The following is a 26,822-nucleotide window of genomic DNA, read 5'->3' as shown; positions in this document are numbered from 1 at the left end:
ATGAGTTGACCAATCTGCATGAATGTCTTCGTGCCATCTGTCGAGGTGGCATTGGGGCATTAGGAAGTGGAGGCATCAACGACCACAATGTAAGAGAGGTCGTTAATTCGATCCCTCAGATTACCTACTCCTGGACTGACAATGTAAGGTTTGAGACTTACAGTATCCACTGTAAGATAATGGCTAAGAAACTTAAACCTGGTCAGTTAGTTAGGACCCATGTCAATGAACTGATTGGATTACTCAATCAGATGGATATCCTAGGGAGGCCGTTTTATGATGACTCTGCGCATGACACTATCTTGTTCTCGCTCCATGATGGATTTGATCTAGTCAAGTTTATTCATGATGATGAAGGCTTGACAGTGACATTAGTCAACCTTTTGGTCAACCATTCAGAGGAGTACTTGAAGAGGGAGGGAAGCCAGTGCTTGTATTGCGGTAGGTGGTCTTGCCACGTACTTGGGTGTCCCCATTACACACTTGTGAAAACGGAAGGTAAAGAGTTACCTAATGTTTTTGTTGTAGAAATTAATCTTAATTCTTCTTCAACTTGGGTATTCGATACCGGTTGTGGTGCTCATATTGTTAATAACATGCAGGGCCTATAAGGGAGTAAGACGTTAGCAAAAGGGGAAGTCACACTTCGAGTAGGAAATGGAGCAAAAGTTGCTGCACTTGCTATTGGAAACTATCATTTGAGACTTCCGTCTGGTCTTATTTTGGTGCTTAATAACTGTTATTATGTCCCAACTATTACCAAGAACATTATTTCAGTTCCTGTTTTAGATACTGAAGGTTTTTCTTTTGAAATAAGAGACAAGTGTGTTTAATTTCTAAAGAAAATATGTTATATGCTAACGCAAAATTGATTAATGGTTGGTATGTCTTAGATTATACAACTCATGTTTACAACATTGATCAGAAAAAGCGTAAAACAGATGAATTAAACCAAACCTATTTATGGCATTGTAGGTTAGGTTATATAAACCAATCGCGCATCCAGAAATTACATAAGGATGGACTCCTAACTTCACTTGATCATGAATCATTTGAGAGCTGTGAGTCATGCTTGTTAGGTAAAATGACCAAGTCACCTTGTACTGGAAAAGGTGAAAGAGCTAGTGACCTTCTGGGCGTCATACATACAGATGTATGTGGACCAATGAGTTAAAAAGCTAGAGGTGGTTATAACTACTTCATTACCTTCACTGATGGTTTAAGTAGGTATGGTTATATCTATTTGATGAAACACAAGTCGGAATCCTTTGAAAAGTTCAAGGAATTCCATAATGAGGTACAAAACCAACTTGGGAGAACAATTAAAGCATTACGATCTGATTTTGGGGTTGAATATTTAACCCAAGAATTTGATGAACATCTGATTAATTGTGGAATACTTTCACAGTTAACACCTCCAGGGACACCACAGTTAAATGGTGTGTTAGAAAGGAGGAAAATTACCTTACTAGATATGGTTCGGTCCATGATGAGCTTTACTGATCTTCACATATCATTCTAGGGATATGCACCAGAAGCAGCTGCGAACATACTAAACAGAAGCCCATCCAAAGCAGTTGAGAAGACACCATATGAGTATGGACTGGAAAAGTTCCAAAGTTGTCTTATCACAAGGTTTGGGGTTGTGAGGTCTATGTAAAACGTTTACAAAGCGACAAACTCGAACCTAAATCAGACAAATGTTTCTTTGTGGGTTATCCCAAAGAAACAAAAGGGTATTTGTAATACCCCGTATTTTTATGTATTTTTATAAAGTATTTAAGTATTAATAAAATGTATTGTCAAGGGCTCAAGTATTTTAATTAAATATTTTAAAGGGTTAAAATATTTTAAATATAAAGTTTTATAAAAGTAAAATATGTTTTGGGCCAAACGTTTATTAATTATTGGGCAATGTAAATTATTCCTACATACTCTTATTGGAATAACCCATTCCAAAACCCATAACTTAAGCCCTATCCCGTAACTCAAGCCCAAATTTTTATAAGCCTAAATTTTACCCTACACTCTCTACTCTATAAATACCCCATGAATCCCCAAAAATTTCCCACACAAAAAGGTTAGTCTTATTTTCTCTCTCCTTTGTTTTATTAATTTGTGTAATTATAATTATTGATTTATGGGTTTTGATTTTATTGTTTGAAATTAATTTAATTAGTATCAAATTGTATTTTGATGATTAAACTTTATAATTTCATATTTTATAAATGTCATAATTTTCAGATTTTGTAAATTTATAACCTAGGGTTTTTAATTATTGAAAATCATGATTTTAGGGTTTTTATGAACAATTGATTTAGAGCTTTTATAGTAATGATGTTTTGAAATTTTGGTGATTATAACTAGTGATTAGTTTAACTTAATTCCAGATTATTTTGAACACGTAAATTCATGTTTTAATAATTAGATTTCCGTTCGTTAATATTAATCCCGTTTTAATCCCGATCAGGTTCTGAACTCGTCCGATTTTGATAAAAAAAAAAAAAAAAAAGAGTAGTGTTTTCCATGTGGAAACAACGTTTTAAGAAATACTCACTACTTTTGGTAGTGAGTACCATCCTCTCGTGGCCAAATTCAGCCTCTAAATATGATTTTCGGGCAGTTTTTTATCTTTAACGAAGTTTTTTTTTTTTTATGCTTTAAATTTTATCCTTGAGTTTAAAAGGGGTAAGAGATAATTTAATGTTTCTATGGATAATTTAAGTATAAAGATGTATTTTGATGAAGTTTTAAAGGGTTTTTGATTAGTTTAAAATGCTGGAATTTTATTTAAAGTAGTATAATTGTGATTTTAATAAAAGGGTGTGATTACCCATTAAAAATGAGTTTAATTAGGGGTTTTTAAATAAGTTTCAGATTATTTTAAGTAGTCTAAAGTAAATTTAAGTTGCTGGAAATTGTGTATACAAGGAGAATTAATATAGTATCATTGTTCCTTTATGTAGGAGACTTAATTCGGGAATTGTTGTAGTGTAATCGGCTACTTTAAGGGCTTATTAGAGGTACGTTCGCGTACTTAGCATATTTTAATGATGTAGAATCATGCTAGCCTTGATTTCAATCAATTACAAGTAGTATCATGCTATGATTTATGTATGGAACTGTGAATTAATGGTGTTGGTGATTGAATTGTGAAGCATGAATTATTTGTGATGGTTTATGGATTGGAAAATTATATTTTGAGCATGTTGTGTTTGAACCACACTTTTATTTATGCCATGTTAGAATGCATGATTAATTAAAATACATGTTTAATTATGTTTGGAATATTGAAAAGGAATTTTATTATGGTTCAAATAATTTTTATTGACGTTTTAAGCATGAGGAAGGAGCTATATAAGTGTCTATGTACACAAGGGATAAATTGTATGTTGGTGCCTTTGTGCACTTAAGGTGTTTTTAACACCGAGGGATAGGATTTTTGGCGCTTTATGCGTTTAATGTGTCTTTGACACTGAGGTAGAATTAAAAAGGGTTCAACATTAAATAATATGTGGTCACTAATTATTCAAGAATTAAATTGGTATGTTTGGTTGATTGAATAATTATGGTTGATTGATTTATTATGCTTTGAGAGTCATCACCAAGTCCAATAACATGTAAATAACGTAAAGTGAAAGAGATTACGCACTAAAACTCTTGGAACGTATATACCTTGAGTATGAACAATGGGGGGAGTTATGGGGTTTTATATTTAACCATAACTTCTAATGGAGTACAGGACGTTGTACATTCATTTTTATTTATTATTATGCGCAGGAATTCCGCCACCTTTGAATGGTTTTGTCGCTGGCACGGTTAGCTCCCGTGTCAGTTAACCTCAATTTATTTGGGGGAGGTATAGTTGGAAACCCGTTCGATGCGTAATCAACGCTAAATGAATTATTTAGTGTCTAGTTAATGTGTCTTGTTGATTGTTGTGTGTGCTTGTAAACAGGTGCAATGAGGTAAGTGTGTGTTGATAGGTGAAAGCATGTTAGTGTATTTAATTACGCTTATGTACTCAGCTTTGCTGATTGTGTGTGTTTGTGTGTTTGGCCATGTCTTTACTTTGGCCCTACGGCGACCCATTTTCTAATGGCGAATAGTGGGGACAAGTAGAGAGGAGGTTTTCAGGTGATGAAGCATATTCATGAATGGGCATGAGTGAAGCGCGAATCATGCTAGTTTCTATAAGTATATGATGTGTTTAATGCTTTAATTATTTATGATATTATTATCATGCATGACTAACGCAAAAGTTTTAAAGTTGGTTTGGTTTTAATAAGGGCCTGCAATGTTTCCAAGTTGTAGGATACCCGAGTGTAGCTAGGAGATATTGAAATAATTAAAAATCCACAAAACCCAGATCTGAATCTCAATCATTGATGAAAGGGCTAAAAGCTTTAGGGATATGCAAAACCTAGATCTGAAATTCTGAATCTTATGAAGAAAAAAGAAAGCACATAAACAAGTTTCCAGAATTCCACTGAGGGAAAAAAGACGCTCACAAAAATGTAATTACAAACACCAAAGGTAAGAAATAAAAACAAAATTCAAAAGACTTCTATTTAAAACAAAAACAAAAGAAACAAAAAAACATTGCACTTAGAAAAACCCTAATTTGAAACGCCAGTGATGAGCAACATGAACAAGAAAAGAGAGAAGAAAAGTAAAAAGCTAAGAGTTTTATTTCAAACACACAACATGCACTAAACACGTGTTGCATGTAAAACCGGATAAAAGTCGATCTCCATTGCATCTCTTTTACTGCCATCGTCAGTGAACTTCAAAAGTTGTTTCATTTCTTTCCTAAGTAATTTTGACACAGTATCTTCACCCGCTATTGATGCAAATTCACCTATTGTAGACTAGAATCAAACCAGAGCTGATGTAAGTTCCGAGAAGCATTAAAAAAAATTATCAGCAAACAAATTAAAGAGCAACGGATACTTGCATATATAATTTGGTATACCAAGACTGGACTATAGTTTGTACCACAAATCAATTATTACTGGCCCAAGAAAGAAATTCTAACTTGAAGAAGAGGATTCTAGGTTCCAATTACATCAAAAGAAGGCATCACTATCCTTAGAAAACATATGAACCCATGAGGAGAATAGCAGCAGTATATAGCAGATTAATATGTTTTTCTAAACAAGTTAAAAATATAATAAGTGAACTATCACTCATCAGTTTAGCCACCGGCAGAGTTAAGTGAAGCAGCCAGCAACCCATAGGGCCATAGAAGACAGTTAATTTGACAAGGACAGCCAGGAAAAATTAATCCAATACCAAAATTTCCCACTTCCCCACATTTATACCAACTTTTATTAGATTTATCCCCATACTGATGAAAACATCTAGGATCTGTATTCTAAGTTTGCCTACAAAATTAAATTATCACTGTTTTAACACAACACTGAAATGCAACTCAGTATACCTCAATAATAACAATGTGTTCGGGACCCAATTTAATGGAAAATTTTTGAAGTAAACCTATGGAAATCTGTGCAACAGTAAAACCAGAGGAATACATGGAAATCTTCAATGTTAACTTGTTTGGTTTGTTATCGTGGAATACTGTGGAAAATTGAGTATCCTTCAGCTATGGTATTGATTTGCTTAGTTTTCCATAGTTATTCCAACACTTTTGAAGGAAAAACCATTCAAAAAAAAATGGGCAACTAAAAGATTTTCCCACATTGGCTTAGATTTACACCTCCATACCTTCTCACAACCAAACATTGTAAAACTAAGAGATTCTCATAAACATACACATTCTCTCAGTTATCCTCCTTAAAGTTTGATCCCCTAAAACATTGTCATGGAGTCAGTCATTGAGGCAGAATGAATATTTCAAGCAGGGAAGGGGAATGGAGAGGAGAGAGACATATATAAACCCTAAGGGAGACAGAAAATGTCTTCAAGCATCCCAAATCCACAAGATAAAGGGATAAAATGAAATTCTAATAGATGCTTCACATACATAAAGGTCCAACAACTCTTTTACTGAACATCACAGAAACACAAATTCACTAGTACGTGAGGCAGGACACCCTCTTAATACAGTTCCAAAGCATAACAAATCTTGCTACATTTTTTAGTCGACAATATATAAATAGGCACGCCCCTAGGCGCTAGGAGTCAAACACCTTTTTTCTCTAGGCGAGGTGATTTCAGTGAAGCTCACCTAGGCGCAATGAGGAGCACAACTTTTTTTTGCCACCGAATGTTTTATTTTTATCAAGTGCGCTTCAACGCAATGGGGTACAAAAAGGCACAACATGATCCCTATTGCCTTAGTGCACATTTGAGTTAATTATATAGATTGTTAAGGAAATCAAGGGTATTGACTACGGGTGGTGGAATCTAAAATAAGAGGTGGTGATTGATGGTGGAGGAAAAGATGGGAAATTATACACTCATTTTGGGAAAGATACAAAGGTATTAAGGCTGGGGCTTCCTGTGCTCACAAATCCCATCATACCTAATTATGGCTGAGCATTGAATTATAACTGAAACAAAATCAATCAATCTATTGAAACAAAATCAATCAATCTATGTAGACCAACAACTTGACAGTACAGAACGTTTTGTCTAAATAGCCTGACAATGCAAAAAAAAAATAATAATAATAAACAAATAAACTGGAGCAAGAAAAAAAAAATCATAAATATATACCTGCAACATTCAACAGGGTTGATATTAAATAATTATGTAATAAAAAAAAACAATCGACATGAACTATGACAAACAAAAATGAAGTCACTCTACCCGAATCAGCAAGCAGACACAGCTAACACTATATAACAGATATAAACTTATGATAGCATGAAAAAGAACATCGAATTGTATCAGCAAGCTTCCACCAGGATCATTTGTGGAGACCTGGAAAGCATTGAATAAAACTAACAAGAAATTATGAGCAGAAGATCTCAGCACTCCCAAATTAGCGGAAGCCACCTCTTGATTGTAAAAACCAATAGCTCTCTCAGTGGGAGCATTTAGTTTATCGCTGGGTACATAATTGTTTCCTTCTAGAATACACTTATTCTGTTGTATGAGGATTTGCGAACTGGAGCAAAGAATTCCTTGAAGATCAGGCTCTTTATACAAAGCATTGCATAAAACTTCCTCAAGTAGTTTGAAGCTTTCAGCAGTGTCCAAAGGGTAATTGCAAAATGAAGGCAATAAGGTCCACACTTGGTATATGCCTGGACTTGCCCCTCTAACTTAAGCTGGTAAAGTACTTTTGTTTATCAATGATACGAGAAAAAACGTATACAATATTGATGAAAATTATGTAGAGTATTTATAAAGGCAAAGTAGTAAGACTAAAAGTACCTTTTTAGATTTTTGCTTGAGGTTTTCAACCGTACCCAGCAATGACTCGACATAGAACCTCATACGTGCACCAACTGTATACTGTTTTAGAATTGGGAAAAGCCAACCATTGATATCAGACAGAGTGTCAGCTTCCAAATTCAGTGGCAAAATGTGTAAAAAGACTTCAGGTCCCACTGCCCCAAGTGCTGATCCAATGCAAGCTTGCAGCTGTACGTGAGAACAAGCATCACAAGTCAAAGAGGTAGATTGAAGGTAAGAAAACATCAGATAGAAGGGGAATAGGGAAGGGAAAAGTATTTCTATGACACATTTTCCATAAAGCATTAGTTGCATATGCCATATCCATATCAATCATTAGAATCTGAAAAAGGATATATAGTTTGAGTAATAGTGTACACTACAGCACAAACTATTAAACCATATACAACAATTTGTTGGGAAAACCAGGCATTCTTGGGAGAGATGGCAGAGGTAAACCCAGGCATTTTTGGGGTCAAAGAATTTCTTAAGAGTTGAATTTCAGTTAGGACAACATCCAAGACAAGACTGGTAACAATAAAATCATGAAAGTTCAAAAAAGCTCTTCTTTGCATGAGATACTTTTCTTGACAAGAGGAGAACCGCTCACATTGAAACACTTTCTAACTATGTGGTGAAGTCAGCAGGAGCCAGGCCTTACTAGGACACTTAGCAGATAAAACTGGATTTTAGTAATAAGGATTAAAGATAAGATAGCAAATGCTTTGGGCAAGAACCATTGATAGCTTGCAAAATAATGATGTATGTAACAACATTTGCCTGAGATTTCATGACGATACAAAAAATTTCTCCGCTTTCTATTCTGATCAATTAGGATATTGTGAACAACAATGATCCTGACTGCAAATATATGACATCCCTCTTTATACCTTGTTTTAATGAAAGCTTCAGCAGAACAGAATACAATATGCAAGTGACTAAAATGGTATCACCAACTTTCATGGGGATTGAGCTATAAGTGAAATGGCAACCTTTTTCTTCTCTGGGAAATCTTCCTCGCTTTCCTTTTCAATGCTTGCCAAGCTCTCCGGGCTGCCTCTTAGGAGAACAGAAGAGAAAGTACCTAAAAACAGTAACCCAAAAATAAATACACCCTACATGAGATAGAATGTAGGTAAAGAAAGCAGCCTCTGTAAGTCTGAAATAAGCACATCTTTATGATTACCTAGTTTGTCAAACATCAAAGAGACAATCTGGAAGGCCATGTCCCACTCGCTACGATATCTGTTGTCGAGCAAACTTCCAATAGTAGCACAAATTTTCTCAATAGTAGATGGTGCAGACTTTCTGTTGTAGAAGTCTAAATTACTGTTTGCTCGGTCAACACCTTTCTTTATTAGGTCTTCATCAACACAAGCTTGTATCAGATTCTCTAATGACTCGGTCGCAGCAAATTTACTTCCTCAAACCCAGATCCAAAAATATCTGCCAGGTAGGCCAGTAGAATGCCAAGAAACAGAATGGTAAAAAATCACTGAAATAATTTTGCTTGACATGCAAAAATATGGAAGAGGGAGAAAAAACAACCTTGCAAAGCATTTAGTACAAGTGGAAGCTTATCAACGCAGATCTGCCTGTTGAGATTGTAAACCTTCCTCATTCCAACATCCAACAAACGAGCAGTAAAATTCATGCCATCAGCTGACGTTTCATCCACTGGAACTGAAGTAGCCAAAGTGCTTAGAAGGTCTACCAAATCTTCGGGTTTAACTTCCACGCTAGGGTCAAGGCAAAGGACATACAAACTATCTGTTATACGCCTTGTGACAAGGGGCTTACGCACTCCCAAAAGGGTTTTGTAGTACTTCGGGATGGATGTTTTGTATTTCATAGAAATATAAGGCAGACAATCTTTAAGAGCCTCAAGGACATGCAAAATCTCCTGGGCTATCTCAACAGGGGCACCTTTTGATGCTCCGGCAAGAAACACCAATTTCTGAAACATACTAGTGAATCCTTCACTTGCAGGTGCCAACAGTGGACATCTCTGGAAGCTTTGTAATACATCTCGGATACAAATATGAGATTGCTTCCTCACCTTTACAGTTCAAAGAAATAATTCTATCAAAAAAAAACTTACATCTACATATTCTAAAGACTGACATGAATACGCCAATAGTAACCCAGCAAGGTCATATAATAGGCATAAGAAATTTGATATGCTAGTTGTGCCTCCAAAAGCACCACATGATTTGGTAGATCTGAGGTAGGATATCTGAAAAACAAATACAGACTTGTACAGAAACATAGCATTCTTCACCATTATATATTACTACACAAACACATACAAACCAAAAAATAAAAGGCAAGTAAAAATAACTTTTAGTGCAAAAGCTGACAGCACTCCTAATCCAAAGGACACTCCTACTCTACGCCCCATTATTTAAGTCAAAATGTCATTTCTATAGTCAGCTTCCACAGCATGAAATGTATAGCTTCTGCTAGAGACAACATGATGCAGCACAATACTTTCATCTATGAACCAAGAGTACTTCACAAGTCATCTCTAGCAGAAGCTGAGGTTACAGTTCATTGATGCAGGCAACTTTGTAGGTGTGTCTAAGCTCACCAACCATAGAAGTGAACTAGTAACTAAGCCAGGTATGGGGAAAGGATCAGAAAGACAGATATAGAGAGACCTTTGCAACCTCCGATTTGTCGAGTTTATCTATATAAGTTCGGAAAAGGAAAAGAGAACCCATCAGACACATATGACATTTAAAATCCGATTGTAGATAAAGTTTAAAACTCACTTTAATTCTTTGGGACTCGGAAAGCTCCTCCATGATATTTGAATTCTCTGACACAATCAGCCAGCTTCTTCTTCAAGTTCTCAACTTCCTGTTCCAAGCCAGCAGTCCTGATAGACCAATAGAAAAACTTGTAACACTCCTGGCATTTGAAATTCCCATTCCAGCAGACAGCACATTATTCAGATAAACAACTGAAACACCCAGCAGTTTCACTTATTCATATATGTTGTTTACCTTCGACAATACATCTGAGTGGCAAAAGCAATATAACTGGGACCTTCTTGTGCAGCTCATCTTTCTCTAACAACAAAAATAATACAAGCATCATGTGTTACCAGTATACAAGATATTCCATAGTGGGAAGAAATTGAACTTAATACATACAAAATAGTTGGGTGTCAACCCTTAAGCAAAAATCAGGTGCAAGCAACTGGTTCCCAAATATTTCATAAGTGAACAACCTTGCTCCCATTTTGCCCCCAACTTGAAAAAACTAAAAAATAAAGGTCTCCCGCAAAAATCACAGTAATAAAAATTTGTTTAAAAAAAATTATACAGTCTTAGCATACATTGAACACCTTCCTTTATAACCACAATCTCGGAAAAGGAGAGAAACAAGGTGTCTAACATGAGCAGTGTTCTAAACCATTACCTCTAGTTTTCAACAACCTTACAAACAGAAAGAGAAGTTCTGAAAGTAAAACTGGCTACAAAAGCATCTTGCAGGAGCAGCTTTGTCATCGACGGGAGATTTTCATGATTTTGGATAACGAACAAGTAACACTATGACAGTTTCAATGAACTCTGGCAAAGATACCAAGAAAGTAGAGAGTGGGACAGATTCAAAAACTATATCAGACTGAGGTTGCCAATTTGGCAAGGGCAGGACTCAACAACCAAACAAAAAATCAATCCAACAGAACTTTCAATAAACAGAACTTTCAATAGTCTTGATCATGAAACTTAACAGGAATGGTCAACTAGAACATAGTATTCTGATTGTTCAACACACAAAACACTTGTGCATGTAATAGGGCATAGAATAATATATAAGATCACAAAAAATATCAACACAATATGATAAGCAAAGAGCTTTATTGTACAATAAATTCGATTACAAATGTGTGTTGATGTTCAAGTTCCTAGATTAATTCGTATTGAGAATCCAATAACATGCCTAGTAATGATGGAGCAAACAAGCCCCCTTTCAAGATGAGGAGGAAGTGTACTAAGACCCCACAATTATATCACCAAACCTTCTAACAGGTTTCACATAAGGAAACATACTTCATTCCATAATGAATTAGTTTCACTTCAATCAATCAAGCGAAGTAACATGGAGTTTTCAAACACCATAATTGTCAAAATTCAGCAATATGTATATCTTCTGGCATAAAATGAGCAACATACCTAGTTTTAGCTGCTGTTCAAGCATATAACGACTCCACACTTGAACTTCCATCCATATCTGAAATTACACATATTGATCATTCACTAAACCAAAAAATGACAATCTAATATTACATTATAACAATAAAATTATTCAGAAGTGACATATAACTAGATTCCGTGCCTAAAATTATTGTAAATCTCATGCTAAAATCATTAATTTAGATAATTCTTAATGTATAATCACGCATCATTAACAAGAAATTAAATAGCTGATCATCAATAATTATATAAATAAATTAATATAAATAAGAGGAATTTGGGAGAAACGAATAAGATAAAAGTGCTAATAGAAATTAACATCATAGAACTCAAGACTCGCAGAGCTACATTGGATACAATAGATGAATAGGAGGTGTAGTAGATGCTACAACAGGAGAATTGGGTGTTGCAGGAGCCTAGAGGTACAGAAATAAAGGTTATAAAAGGGAAAATTGCTTTCAAGTTCTTTCTCCACAAAAGGAAGTGACAAATCAAGAATTCAGTCAACATAATAAAGTGACATGATAAAATGAATGGACATTGGACAAGCTAGGCTGGGAGCCATGATTCAGGTATTTAATATGGAGTATGTCACATACAGACAGGTCTACTGTATGCATTAAACACTAGTATAATTGTCTTGCACCTTAGAAACAACAGAGTTAAATTAATATAGCCACACTAAGTGTAAAATGTTGTAACATAAAAGCCATCATCAACTAAAGGTTGTGCTGAATCATTATGCCATAATGAAATTGATTTTTATAAGATACATACAGCTGACATGGAAATTTTATATAGATCCACATTTCAACTAGCATATGTACAGTTCACATCTTGGCTTGCCTCCTCGGTTATATTATGATCTTTCTAATTTTTAAAAATCCAATAGCAATTACATTACCGAATGTGCCAACTCTTCATATTATTGGAAAAAAACAATAACACAGGCAAAAAAGTTTAGCAAATGAAATTCATACTAGAGGACGATTATTGCAACAAGAGAGCAATCATGAAGTCACACATAGTTTTGCAAACACTAACAGATTGCAGTTAATAGTATACCTGCAACACAACATGAGATTCCACTTCCCTTCTAGTTCATTGAACAACACAACCTGAAAATGAGAGGAACAAAAGGATCTAGAAATTAATGTGAGAACAGATAGTATAATAATATATCTCGACCCAAAAACAAGGTTAAAGTAGTAACATAGAAGAAAAGAGATGCAGCAAGTGCATAGAAATCTCACAAAGCAACTTCTTCTGATTGAGCGCCCAAATCCCTCACGTTTGACCTCTTGCTTGGAAAAACAAGAACATTGACAAACAGTCACACGGGTAGGGAAGCAACACTTAACCACGCCTAGTCCCACTTCGACACTCATAGGTCCTTCTTAGTCGGTCTTCAAATCTAGTTTCTTCTGTATCTTCTGTTTAAGGTAAGTATCTACCAAAAAATCTGGACCATTTTTCGAGGATAATATTTCAATATCAGCCTTCTTCTTATCATTTAAGATAGACTGAACATCTTATGAAATGGCAGGCTCATGGTTTATCCAAGATTCCTTTGATAGTTGCACTGCTTTAGATATATCTTTGTCATTTGTTGATATCATGTCAGAATCAGATATGTTACACTCATTTAAATCTGACCTAAGTAATCCAATCAGCTTAACCGTAGGGACTACCAAGTTCTGACTCATGAATGCCATGTTAAATAATCTATATTTATATGTCTTAAAGATCTCAAAACCAGCAGGATTACAATCAACGAGAGCTAAAACAGGCACTTGTAAGGTTTCCCACACCATTCTAACAAACATCCTGCAATCTAAGCTTGGTTCACCCCCACTGGTTATGACGACACATGGAAACTGGCAGTGGAACCTTTGTGAGAGTAAATCTTCAAAAACAGTCATCTTTTCTACAATAAGAATAAATTTTGGATGTTCTCTGGCGATTTTAATAGATTTGATATTGGAGAAATTGATTCTATACGGTTAATTCAATATACTAGCATCGTCCTCAATATCTCCATTTGAATCAATATCGCTTCTAATGACAACAATATTTCCAACAAAAATTGAATTTGAGTCTGACGCTTTAACACCTAATGATTGTCGGGTGCAAAGAAAATGGCAGCCTAAATCATCAATATAAGACGAAACTTTAGCCATGGTTACTTCCCTTTTTTTCTTTTTAAAACTATGGCTGTTTGACAAATTATAATAGAGGGAACGAATGGGGGTTAACGAGGTAAGTTTTCCCTGTACTATTGCTTTAAGTTTCGAAATAAGAAGGTCGGTTAGACTTATCAAAAAAGTGACACTCGAAATACGAAGGTTTCTATCCTCTTTGAATTCACAATAAGCATAATACTTATTCACCTCATTAAATTCAGAATTCATTTTGCCTCTAAATGGGAGATGAGCGAACCCATTTTCTTCCATACTTTGCAGGAGACCTTGTAACTTTTCTAACATAGCTTTGTGATAAAAGGTCTGCACCTCATCGTAGAGTGTAGCTTCCTCTCCCTCCAACTTAAGATGCTCAAACTTGGCACTGACACCACTAACATCAGCATCACCACCGGTTAATTCTTCCGAGGCCATTTGGATTTCAATTAGTAGAGCTGCACAAGTACATAATAGAAATAAAGGATGATCAGAAATATTAGGAACAAAACAATAACAAAAAAACACAAGGAAAAATTCAGATAATACGAAATCAAAGATAAAAGAAGAAACGTCGATAAAGATCACCATTAGTTAATACATCACTTTTGAATACACACACATTAAAATTGCAAACTCTAACCCAAAGAACAATTATAACATCTACCAAATAGAAAAGACAATAAAGAATAAACTTTACTGGAAAGCCTACTAGTATTGCTTCCATAATACGAAGTACTAAATAAACAAAGCACATTGACACAAAGATTGTCTCCATTCATCAACAACAACAAAAAAACACAGAAATTAGTTGGATGGTAAAATGAGGAGGTTAACATACCAGAATCCCTACAAGCACCATCTTCACGACTCAGAACAGTTGTCGCAGCATTTGATGAGAAGCCAAGCTGCTAAACCTGGTCAACCAAAAGATATAGCTCATCTACAGTAAAAGTTTACACTTTCTACACTCAATTCACTATTGCTATTGATTTGTAAAGCTTGTCCTCATGCCCATATTAAGAATGAAAAATAAATAAAGAAATAAAGAAAAGACAGCAAATTAAAATTTTTGGTAATTGGGAATATAAGTAAATGAGCAAAGAGTAAATCCTCAGCCCAAAGATCATGTCTATAAAAGACTTAATATCAGTCGAGGGTTGGGTAGGGACAGGGAAATTAGAGATTACTGCAACAAGAAGACGCTAACAGGACCAATAGAATTAACCAAAAAAAAAAACATGACGTTATTTCATATTGCTGGAAAATAAACCATTACAAACCATAGACATAACTAGAACACATACAAGTACGTACTGGAATCCAGAAGCTCGTACGTACAACTTAACATCAGAGTATCAGACATAAAAACACTACTAAAATATACGAGTAAAGCATTAGAGCCCTAGACTAGTAAGTAGGTGGGTTTTTAAATTTAAACCCAATCCTTTGCAGAAACTTTCTTGGGGATAAAATCGTTGTCAAAATAGCGAGGCTGAAATAGTACTCTTGCCATGCTGTTCAAGCCAGTCCAATGCTTTCAACCAGTCTTCCTTCCTACGCAGATAGGGATTCACCCTGAGCATACGAATAACCTTGCCAAAGTCATAAGCAGATCCACGACAGGCATGGTCATGGTCATTAGAAGCATCAGCAGTACGGAGACTAAGACAGTTGAGCTGAGAAGGCCTGAGGCCGAGCCACTTGATGTCCAAATATTCAACCAAAAAAGATGCATCTTTAGATTCTAAGTCTAGATCCCACCCATAGCAATTGAATACAGCATCGGGAGGGGTGTCAAGGAACGTTAAGAGGTCGAGGTGGTGGGGGTCTAAGTCAGTGACAGCGACAAAGGGAAGATGACGATCATCGGGGTAGCATGCCTTGATTGCTCTCAGAGCTATATACGACAATATATCCCAACTCACACGAACAATAAGGTACTCGGACTTAGCAGCCAAATTAGATTGCAAAATCTTCCAAATCCGGTCATTGGGAGCCAAAAGCACGACAGATGCAGAGGTGCAGACAAAGTGGGCTGACTCAACATCCACCACAGGAAGAGATGACCCTACCTCGCTGTACAACTTGAGATTGCCATCAATGCCAAGGTCTTCTAACTCAGCAACATAAGGGAGTTGGAGTTTTAAATCCTTGGTTTTAGGTCTGGCTTCCCTCGCCATTGAATATCCATTCTTCCTGCTGACCTTGTTCTTCTTCTCCTCCTCCTCTGCTTTTGCTTCCTCTTCCTCACGCACTTGCTTACACTTAGCCTCCCAGCGACTCTCCTCCAAAGCCACATCTTCCATTTCTTTATTACGATGAAATAGAAAAATGGCAAGAGTGGGGTGGTGACAGGCAGGATAATAAGATCCTAATGTCCTGTCGTCGTCCGTCCTTCAGATGATAACATCTTGACTCGGTCAGGATCATTTAATGCCAACCCATTTCCACTCAATTTCTTGCATATCTTAGACTTGACATTGAATATGGTATCGGAATATTTGAAACCGTCCAATGTGAATGTCTCATCATCATAGCCAGGAAGTGCGAATACATGTACCTGAAAATTAATATTAAATCAACAATGAGATGAGTTGATATTTTTATTTTTGATGGGGCAGGGTTGTGCTATTAGGGGAAATTCCTAATTTACCTCGAGATATGAATTTCAACTAAGGGTTTTATCACTCACAATTACTCGTATTATTATTATTATTATTATTATTATTATTATTATTATTATTATTATTGTTATTATTATTATTATTAAAATTGTTATTGTTATTATTATTATTATTATTATTATTAAGGGAGATTTATAAATAATTATTATGAGTAGTTTTAATTATATAAAATCAGATTTTTAATGATGTTTATGAGAAATTAATTTAAAAGGTTCATGTACATATAGTTGGGGTTTTTTAATTATTCGATAACCTTATATTGATTAAGGTTATATTTATTTGTAGGGTGTGTTCGATCAAGGTTCTTGAGGTTAAGGTACGCTTAGGTGTCTTGATACCTTTGAAAGTGATTGGTTTGAATAACATTACATGAGTTGATTGATGATTGAATTAAATTGATTTGAATTATGATTTTGAAATAAATAATGTTTGAAGGTATAGATTTTAATAAAAGTATTTTGAATGATTGATTTTTAAATCATGTTTTGAATAGTTTGGATTATTTATTGTGTTTAAATAAAGGAATTGATTTTAAAAGGTTTGTTGAATTAAATAGAGGTTTTTCAAGGAAGAGTTGTTGATTTTGAAAAGTTATTAATATGAGATTTTATTCTCAAGTATTTATTTACAAGGTTTGGTTTGAAAGCATCTGGAATTAAAAAAAATAAATTTTGAATTATATTGGAACTATTGGATATTAAAAGGATTTATTGAACCATTGAATTATTATTATTATTATTATTATTATTATTATTATTATTATTATTATTATTATTATTATTATTACTAATGCTCTATAAGCATATTGGTAATCCCACTATGCGGATTTGGTTTATTGATAAGGCCTTGGACTTTGTATGACCGGGTCTTTCCTCAAGAATAGTCTTGTAAAATAAGGAGACTAGATTAGGGGGTGTGCACACTTGGGTGAGGAATTGGATTAAAAGGAATTATAGTTCTTAATAAAGGAATTGGTTTTATTAACTATTATTTTAAATGTGAATCATTGGGATCGATTTTGGTATAATGAGTTTTGAATTTATTAGATTAATTATTGGAATTGGTTTTAAAAGCAAGTTTACAAATAAACTGAGTTTACACTATCTTGCACTTATCATACTTAGCATATTTTGCTAATCCGTATTTCCTATTTGTATTGGTTCACCCTGTTTACCATAATGGTAACCAGTGTTGACTAATTTCAGGTGGAGTCAATAATTGAGCATATGGAGTCCTGGGAATGTCTTCACCTAGATTAGGAATGTTGGTCTTGTCCTTATTTTTGAGTACTCATGACTATAGTTACTATTTATGGTTTAGTATTAATAAAAGAAGGTTGAGTTTTCGCTGCAAGTTTTGTTCTTGAGTTAAGTATTTTGAGTAGCCTTGCGTAATCATACGGCAGTAATATGCCCAAGTCTATCTCTACGGTATAATTATACATATTATACTAGTATTTCCTAGAGGGAGATTTGGGGGTGTTACTACATTCATAGACTTCAAATAATCGAGGAGTTGTTGGATTTGGGTCGAAGTGACCCCTGCAAGGGCTGCAACGTCGCTAGTTGTTGGAGTAGTGTTGTTGCTAGGTTGTGAGGCAGCCTGTCCACTCATCTTATTGGCGCGCACTGGGTCGAATTTGTTCCATAATCAAGTCTTCATTCCTACAAAACACAAATAATGCAATAGAGTAATTACATATCACATTACAAAATCACCTTATCTTCCAAATTTTATAAAAAAAATCAAATCAACAGAATAATAAAATTGATAACAGAATTCCACATACAAAAACAGAATAATAAAAATAAAAATAAAAAAGGCACAATTACAAAAACTGAAAAAAAAAAAAAAAAAAAAAAAAAAAAAAAAAAAAACAATAACCCATGCTTATTCCACATTAGGACGAAAAACAGTAAGTAAAAAATAAATCAAACCAACACAAAATCAACTCAAATTAGTTTCATACCCAAATTAGTTTCATACCCAAATCAACAACCCATTCACAATCAAAATTCAATAACCTGTGAAAAATTGAAAATACCCATCCATAATTAACAATGCAACAAATTATAATGAACAAAAATTACAACAAACTAACCTCAGGTGGTGAGAAGAATGATTAAACCGATGAAACTGAGCAGGACTAGCACGAAATGTTTAGATCTAGCAATTGGTGTTACAGAAAATAATTAGATTGATAAAAACTAAAGTAAATACCATGAAAAAAACTACAAAAATACCACGAAAATAGTACAAATATAACACTAACCTGAGATCAACTGAATTTTGAGGATGAATCGAGTTGAATTTTGAGTGAGGAATTGATTGAGATGATATTTTGAGGGAGGAGATGAGGCGCAAGAAAGAGGGATGAGAGAGAAGAATTTTACTGATGGTGGCTTTTTTTTTGGAGTGAGAATTGAGAAAATGAAACCCCAAGTCTAAGTGGGCTGGGCTGGTTGGGGGAGTTTTTTTTTTTTAACGGGTATCCGGGCGCAAATTTTAAGGTGGACCAACCTTATTCTGTGTGCACCACCTACCTAACGACATCGTTTTAAATACAGTTTTCCTTCCCCTGGCCTCTTCTTCTCACCGTTTCATTCCTCATCCCAGCTCCATCTTTGCTTCTCAAACTTCATGTACTTCCTACCTCAAGATTAAATGTTAAATATAACTCAAGTAATTGGTTTCAAAATCTCATTATTTTCGGCCTACAATATTTCTCTTTCAACAAATTGATTTAAAACCCATATTTTTTGTGAATTTTTCGGTGAATTGGCTATGGTTGAGCTTGAAATTGATGAGACTACTATATTTGCTTAGTAATTCTCATCGATTTGGATGGATCTATTGATTCGTTGGGAATTTCAAAAACATATTGGAGTTTTGCATTTGATTTGATAAAATTAAATTGCAATGAGAGGAAGAGGACAGAGAAAGAACCAAATTAAAGGTGGGTATATACGGGGATTTCATCTTTGAGAAATAAAGATGATGGAGGTCCCTAAATTGGTTGTATAGTACTTGGACAACAATTTCTTAATGGGAATGTATAGGATATTCCTAGTGCTGTCAGACCCGAACCGTTAAACTCGACTGTTTTGAACCGATCCGAAAAGGAACTGAACTGTTTAAAACTCGTTTTTTGGAAACCGAAAACTGACTCGATCCAATTTTTTCCAAACCGAAACTGAACTAAATCGAATTTGTGCAAACCGTTACTAACCCGACCCGTTATCAAGCCAAACCGTTACAACCCGAAACTGAAAGCAACCCAAACCGATTACGTTTAAACCCGATAGTAACCCGACCCGTTTTAAATCGAAAATCGTTAAAACCCGATAAAAATCCGATAAACCTATATCGTTCCAACCCGTAACCCGTTGTGACCGGACCGTTTACGACCCGTAGCCCGTTATGACCAAACCGTTTAAAACCCGTAACCCGTTATGACTGAGTCATTTACAACCTGTTACCCAATATGTTTATGATCTAATCTGTTTCAACCCACTACTCGATAAACCCAACTTATTTATGACTTGACTTGATTATAACATGACTCGTTCCTACCCATTATATGACTAATTCGACTCGATAATCATCCGACTCAATTTTAACCCGATATGATTTGATTAGAAACCCGTTTCAAATTGGGTAAACTCGTTTTCAAACCAACCAAGCTCAATCTAAACCGATTATAACCGAAACGATAATGGTTGGACCCGATTTCACCCGATCTATTTTGAACCGAAACCCATTTTCGAACCGACCCAGTTAAACCCAAACTGATTATGACCCGAACCAATTACGACCCGTCCTGATTAAGACCCGAACTGTTTTTAACCGAAACCCACATTGAATGGGCTAAACCCGTTTTCAAACCGACCCAATTCAACCCAAATTGATTATGACCCGAACCGACTAGAACCCGACCCGATAAGGACCCGATCCGAATAGAAACTGCAATTAAAAAAACCAAACCGAACTGACCCGATAATTTTCAAAACCGACCCAAACCGACCCGTTTATTATTTCAATCCGTTATAAACCGACCCGTTATAACCCGAAACTGATAAACCCAACCCAAACCCGAACTGTTTAACCGAATTGACACCCCTAGATATTCCTATCCTTTTAATCAATGCCGCACATTAAGACACATTACCATTTTTAATTTTTTTGAAGATGGTAATGTGTCTTCCTACTAGGCTACCATTGATTGCTTTATTATAGATTGTAATGATGATGAACATGTTATTTAATAAATTGATGTAAGAAATTTATGGACCTAAATACAATAATAATGTATGTGGACTATACGGTGATGATTATCTATATACGCTGTCATGTAGTTTAGCCCAAAATTCAAGTGATCCATTAAAGTAATTATTATTATTATTGGGTTTGTTACGTCTTTTATAAAGTATGAATTTAGTTTTATGTGTAGAGACCGTTGAACCTTTTCTAATGCATGATGGGCGGATTAGGGAATGGGGTCTATATATATAAATAAACATCTAGGGTTATGGTCCCTAGTAGTACATACAATAGACTCTCATTATATCCCATCAATAGAGAGAAATCCTAGAGTGTGTATCTACTAGAAGACGCATAATCAAGAAGGGATTCGATCAATTGTCATGGAATCAGATACGATTCCGCAATTATGTTTTACTGATTAATTTGATATGAAGATTAAGGGGCCGTTTGGTTCGCCCAGGGGAATCGGAATGGAATGAACAAAGGGAATGTAGGAGAATGGAATGAAACCCTTTCCAACTAGTATGTTGTTTGTTTTCAAAAAACAAAGGGAATCACCACCACCACCGCACAACCCCCTTTCTTCACTTTTCCAGCCACCACGAGCCACCCCACCGCCCAGCCACAACCTCGATGGGAATCTTCATCCCTCGGCACACCTCCCCCTCCCCTCGCCGTCCCTCCCCTCCCCAGAAAATCGTCCACCACCCACGCAAAAATCGAGGAGAATTGTCCACCACCCACGCAACAACCCTAGGAACACTATCCCTCCCCCGAAAATTGTCGGTCGACCTTCCCCATATCCTCGAAACCCTATCCGCTAGTGTTTTTCGGGGGAGGGATAGTGTTTCTAGGGTTGTTGCGTGGGTGGTGGACGATTTTCCGGGGAGAGAAGGTATTTTTGAGGGGAGAGGTGGGGGAGGTGCGCGGTCTCCGGCGAGATGTGGGGGGAAGCGCGGCGGGCTCTGGCGACGAGATTGGGTCAGCGGCGGGGTGGTTGGGCAACTTCCGGCAAGTAGACGGTGGTGGGTGTGGTGGCTAGGGAAAGGGAATGGGAAAGTCAAGGGGGGGTGGGGAATCAATGTAGACTAAAAATGGGTGAACTCAAAAATAAAAATGGGTAAAGGGAATCAAAAAAGTGACAAACAAACAATAACAAAGGGAATGATATCAGTTCATTCCGATTCTCTTTGATTATTAACCCCAACCAAACGGGCCCTAAGTATATTGTAGGAATTAATCCTTACAAGTGGTATCAAGAGCCTCCTTTATATTAGATTAGTTGGTTAATTTAAATCTGATTATTTTGGTTCAATCGTATGATATTATGCGATTTATATTGAAATTTGTTGCGACTTGTTTAATTATTAAATTCATGTCGCATGTTATCTTATTCGTGATTTTTCGAAGTATGATAATTGAATATGGTTTCGTTTCAGTTAATTCGTCTTATATGAATGATGATTTTGGTGAACGATGGTTTGGTGATTCTTTGTCGTTCGTTTGATTGGAATAATGATCATGGATTTGCATATTGTATTTTTGTGAATTTAATTACATTGCAATTGCTTTTGTTTCGTGGATTCAACTTGACATATCACAATAATATATTATCATTGCAACTTTTGGTCATTATCTTCTCCTATTAATTTTCTTGTCTGATTTTATTTATCAGATGCGTGTTATTATTTGTAGATGCATTTGTTTCATTAACCGAAACATTATACATGCGTGAACCATACTATAATATGCTTTCAGTTTATTGATAATATAATTGCATGATTAATATGTACATGTATTAGGGATTAAATCAGATTTTTTATATTTGACAATTGGGTAAAACTAATATTGTGTCTCATATTTTGGGTTTATTAATTGAAACAATATGTTACCAAAGTAACCTCTTTTGTGTAGATTAATTTATTTGAAATATTGAGATGTGTGTGTGTTTGATTTTCATGCGATTAATGGTCGGCCCAAAGGAAGGCTATTATTTTGCCGGAAATTAAACATACTTGTGGTGATAAATATGTAACAATTATAAGGTTTTCCATGTGAATGTTGAGTCGGTCCAAAGAAAGGGTTAATGTTTGACAGGATTTTATTGTTAATATTTGATTACTACTTCAAGAGGACCACTTACAAGTTAATTTTTCTGTCCAAAGACTAAAAAATTAATGTTGTGCTAGGTCTCTTGTGATGGGATATGTTGTCAATATTTTAATCTGATTATTAAAGTTGAATTTTGGAATCAATTGTGAGCTTGTTTTGTTTGTTTATGTTCTTTTCAGTGAATAATTCTGCTAATGTGATATCTTCCAACATTAATACTATACCCATGCTTGATGGGACAAACTTTAAGACTTGGAAAGAGAACGTTATGATCGTTCTTGGTTGTATGGATCTAGACCTTGCTCTTCGGGTTGAGCGTCCTGCTGCTCTTACGGATTCTAGTTCCTCTATTGAAAAGGGAAATATGGAGAAGTGGGAACGCTCAAATCGCATGTGTCTTATGATCATGAAACATGCAATTCTGGAATCATTCAGGGGCACTATGTCCGAAGAGGATAATGTCAAATCGTTCCTTACAGAACTTGAAAAACGTTTTCCTAAAAACGAGAAGGCGGAAATAAGCACTCTCTTGAGTAGTCTTGTTTCCCAAAAGTATAAAGGAACAGGGAACATAAGGGAGTACATTATGGAAATGTCTCATATTGCTTCAAAATTAAAGGCACTAAAGTTAGAGCTGTCTGATGACTTGCTCGTGCATTTGGTTTTGATATCTCTTCCTAAACAGTTCAGTCATTAAGGTCAGTTATAATTGTCAAAAGGAGAAATGGACTATAAATGAGTTCATTTCTCATTGTGTTCAAGAGGAAAAGAGATTGAAGCAAGAAAAGACATAAAGTGCTCACTTGGCATCTTCCTCTAAGGATGGCAAGAAAAGGAAGAAGGGTAAGGATGCGGTTTCGCAACCACAAAAGAAGCAACATAAGGAAGAGAAGGCTGAAACAAAAGCATCTGGATGCTTCTTCTGTGGTGGGATGACTCACAAGAAGAAATAATGCACTAAGTACCACGCATGGCGTGCGAAAAAGGGTATGTTTCTTTCTTTTGTCTGTTCTGAAGTTAATTTAATTTCGGTACCTAAACACACTTGGTGGCTAGATTCTGCTGCTACTACTCACATAAGTGTGTCCATGCAGGGTTGCCTGAATTGCCGAAAACCGAGTGATGGTGAAAGATACATCTATGTGGGTGATGGCAAGGCAATTGAAGTTGAAGCTATAGGCACTTTTAGGTTGTCATTAAAGACTGGATATTATTTGGATTTAAAAGAGACTTTTGTTGTACCGTCTTTTAGGCGGAATTTAATTTCTGTTTCTATATTGGACAAATCTGGTTATTTTTGTTCTTTTAGAAACAATAAAGTTAGTCTTTTTTATAATTCAAAGTTAGTTGGATCTGGTTCTTTATCTAGATTTGACAACCTATATTTGTTGGATACTATTGCTTCATCTAATGAAAGTTTGCATGTCACTCCTAGTGGTACCAAAAGAAAATTAGCAAATGAGAATTCTTCATCACTTTGGCACAAACATTTAGGACATATTTCTAAACAAAGAATTCAAAGACTTGTGTCAGATGGAATTCTTGATTCCCTTGATTTGTCAGATTTTGATGTATGTATTAATTGTATCAAAGGGAAACAAACAGACAAAAGGAAATTAGGAGCCGAACGAGCTTTAGATGTCTTAGAACTAATACATACGGACATTTGTGGATCATTTCCTACAGCTTCTTGGAATGGTCAACAATATTTTATTACGTTCATAGACGATTATTCTTTCATGAGAAATCCCAAGCATTTGATGTGTTCAAATCTTATAAAGCTGAAGTTGAAAATCAACTTGGGAAAACAATTAAGAAAGTCAGATCTGACCGTGGTGGTGAATACTATGGCATAAATGACGGATCTGGTGAACAACGTCCAGGGCCATTTGCTAAATTCCTAGAGGAATGTGAAATTGTCCCTCAATACACCATGCTAGGATCACCTCAAATGAATGGTGTAGCTGAGAGGCGCAATAAAACATTACAGGAGATGGTAAGGAGTATGGTTAGTCACTTTACCTTACCAGAATCCCTTTGGGGAGAGGCAATTAAGACCACAACTTATATTCTCAATAGAGTACCAACTAAGGCAGCTTCTAAAACCCCTTATGAACTATGGACTGGTAAGAAACCCAGTATAAAACATCTACACGTTTGGGGTTGTCCAGCTGAGGTAAGACCTTATAGGCCAAATGAAAAGAAACTGGACTTTAGAACTATCAGTTGTTACTTTGTTGGGTACCCTGAAAGGTCTAAGAGGTATAAATTTTATGATCCCACAACTAGATCAATTTTTGAGATGGGAAATGCTAGATTTTTTGAAGATGTTGAGTTAGGAAGGGAAGATAAGGTTAAAGAGTTTATTTTCGAAGAGGAACAAGTTTCTCTTCCTTCATTTGTTATCAATCATGATCAGACATTAATTCCTGGCATGATTGAAGGTACAACTCAAGAAACTCAAAATAATTCTCCTATTCATAATCAACAGGAAATTCATGATGAACAAACTCAACAACTTCAAGAACCAGTGCCATTAAGGAGATCCACTAGAGAAAGAAGAAGTGCAATTTCAGATGACTACATTGTTTTTCTCCAAGAACAGGAGGATAACAATGAAAGTAGCGAAGAATTTGTTGCACTACTTCAAGAACAAGAGTTGGATAATGAAATGGTGGATGATGATCCAATCACCGTTCGCCAAGCCATTGAAGGCCCTAACTCTCAAGAGTGGATTGATGCCATGAATGAGGAAATTAAGTCCATGATGGACAATGACGTTTGGGACCTTGTTTCATTGCCAGAAGGTGTGAAACCCATTGGTTGTAAATGGATTTTTAAGACCAAAAGGGATTCAAATGGCAATGTGATAAGGCGTAAGGCTCGTCTTGTCGCTAAGGGCTATACTCAAAAGGAAGGCATTGATTATAAGGAGACTTATTCACCAGTTTCTTCTAAAGACTCCTTTAGGATTATGATGGCACTCGTAGCATATTATGATCTTGATTTACATCAGATGGATGTTAAGACAGCATTTCTCAATGGTGACATTGAGGAAACCATCTATATGCAGCTACCAGAAAACTTTGTTTCGGGAGATTCAAAGAAAATGGTTTGCAAATTAAAGAAATCCATCTATGGACTCAAACAAGCTTCTCGTCAATGGTACTTTAAGTTTCATCAAGTTGTTATGTCTCATGGTTTTGAGACAAATGCAGTTGATGATTGTGTGTACCATAAGTTCAGTGGGAGTAAGCATGTTTTCCTTGTTTTATATGTTGATGACATATTGCTTGCAAGCAACGATGTAAGCTATTTGCACGAAACCAAGAGATTTCTATCAAATCACTTTGAGATGAAAGATCTTGGGGACGCCTATTTTGTGTTAGGGATACAAATCCATCGAGATCGTCATCTAGGAACTCTTGGATTGTCACAAAAGGGCTATATCGAAAAAGTTTTGAAAAGGTTTGGCATGCAAGACTGTAAACCAGGTGATACTCCTGTGGCTAAGGGAGACAAGTTCAGTCTCACTCAATGCCCAAAGAATGACTTTGAGAATAAAGAAATGAAGAAGATCCCTTATGCATCAGCTGTAGGGAGCCTTATGTATGCTCAAGTTTGTACCCGTCCAAATATTGCATACATTGTTGGAATGTTAGGCAGATACCTAAGTAATCCAGGACTTGATCATTGGAAAGCAGTAAAGAAGGTTATGCGGTATTTGCAGAGAACAAAGGATTACATGCTCACTTACAGAAGGTCAGATCAACTTGAGACCGTTGGATACACTGATTCTGACTTTGCTGGATGTCAAGATAGCCTGAAATCCGCATCTAGCTACATCTTTGTCGTAGCTAAAGGAGCTGTCTCTTGGAAAAGTGTCAAACAGACTCTTACAGCTACTTCCACCATGGAAGCAGAATTCATAGCTTGTTATGAGGCATCCAACCATGCATTATGATTAAGGAATTTTGTCACAGGTCTACGCATAGTGAATGGTATTGATA

The 26,822-nt window shown here is 35.7% G+C and overlaps 1 protein-coding gene and 1 pseudogene across 4 annotated transcripts; both read right to left on the bottom strand.

Annotated features, from left to right (window-relative positions):
• Positions 1-6,204: 6,204 nt before the first annotated feature.
• LOC145591947 (uncharacterized) lies at positions 6,205-11,582 on the bottom strand (annotated as a pseudogene). Its single transcript, XR_014102355.1, has 8 exons — positions 11,553-11,582; positions 10,377-10,442; positions 10,143-10,249; positions 8,917-9,427; positions 8,555-8,814; positions 8,361-8,452; positions 7,348-7,557; positions 6,205-7,241 (listed from the first exon to the last, which is right to left on the bottom strand). The product of XR_014102355.1 is annotated as an uncharacterized LOC145591947 (transcript).
• A 3,354-nt stretch (positions 11,583-14,936) lies between these two features.
• Positions 14,937-19,437, bottom strand: LOC145591800 (uncharacterized). Of its 3 annotated transcripts, XM_081648361.1 has the most exons (5): positions 18,710-19,437; positions 18,539-18,603; positions 18,407-18,461; positions 17,926-18,101; positions 14,937-16,313 (listed from the first exon to the last, which is right to left on the bottom strand). In XM_081648361.1, the coding sequence occupies exon 5, from the start codon at positions 16,057-16,059 to the stop codon at positions 15,232-15,234; it is 828 nt and encodes a 275-aa protein (XP_081504487.1). In that variant the 5' UTR covers positions 16,060-16,313; positions 17,926-18,101; positions 18,407-18,461; positions 18,539-18,603; positions 18,710-19,437; the 3' UTR covers positions 14,937-15,231. The 3 variants fall into 3 exon arrangements, 2 of the variants coding, with proteins under 2 accessions (XP_081504487.1, XP_081504439.1); XM_081648313.1 differs by lacking the exon at positions 18,407-18,461; XR_014102352.1 differs by lacking the exons at positions 14,937-16,313; positions 18,407-18,461 and having other exon boundaries at positions 17,096-18,101.
• Positions 19,438-26,822: the final 7,385 nt, after the last annotated feature.

The sequence above is a fragment of the Chenopodium album genome, chromosome 1 (assembly GCF_948465745.1).
Source record: "Chenopodium album chromosome 1, dcCheAlbu1.1, whole genome shotgun sequence".
NCBI classification, from domain to species: domain Eukaryota; kingdom Viridiplantae; phylum Streptophyta; class Magnoliopsida; order Caryophyllales; family Amaranthaceae; genus Chenopodium; species Chenopodium album.
This window is presented reverse-complemented; position numbering and strand designations above follow the sequence as displayed.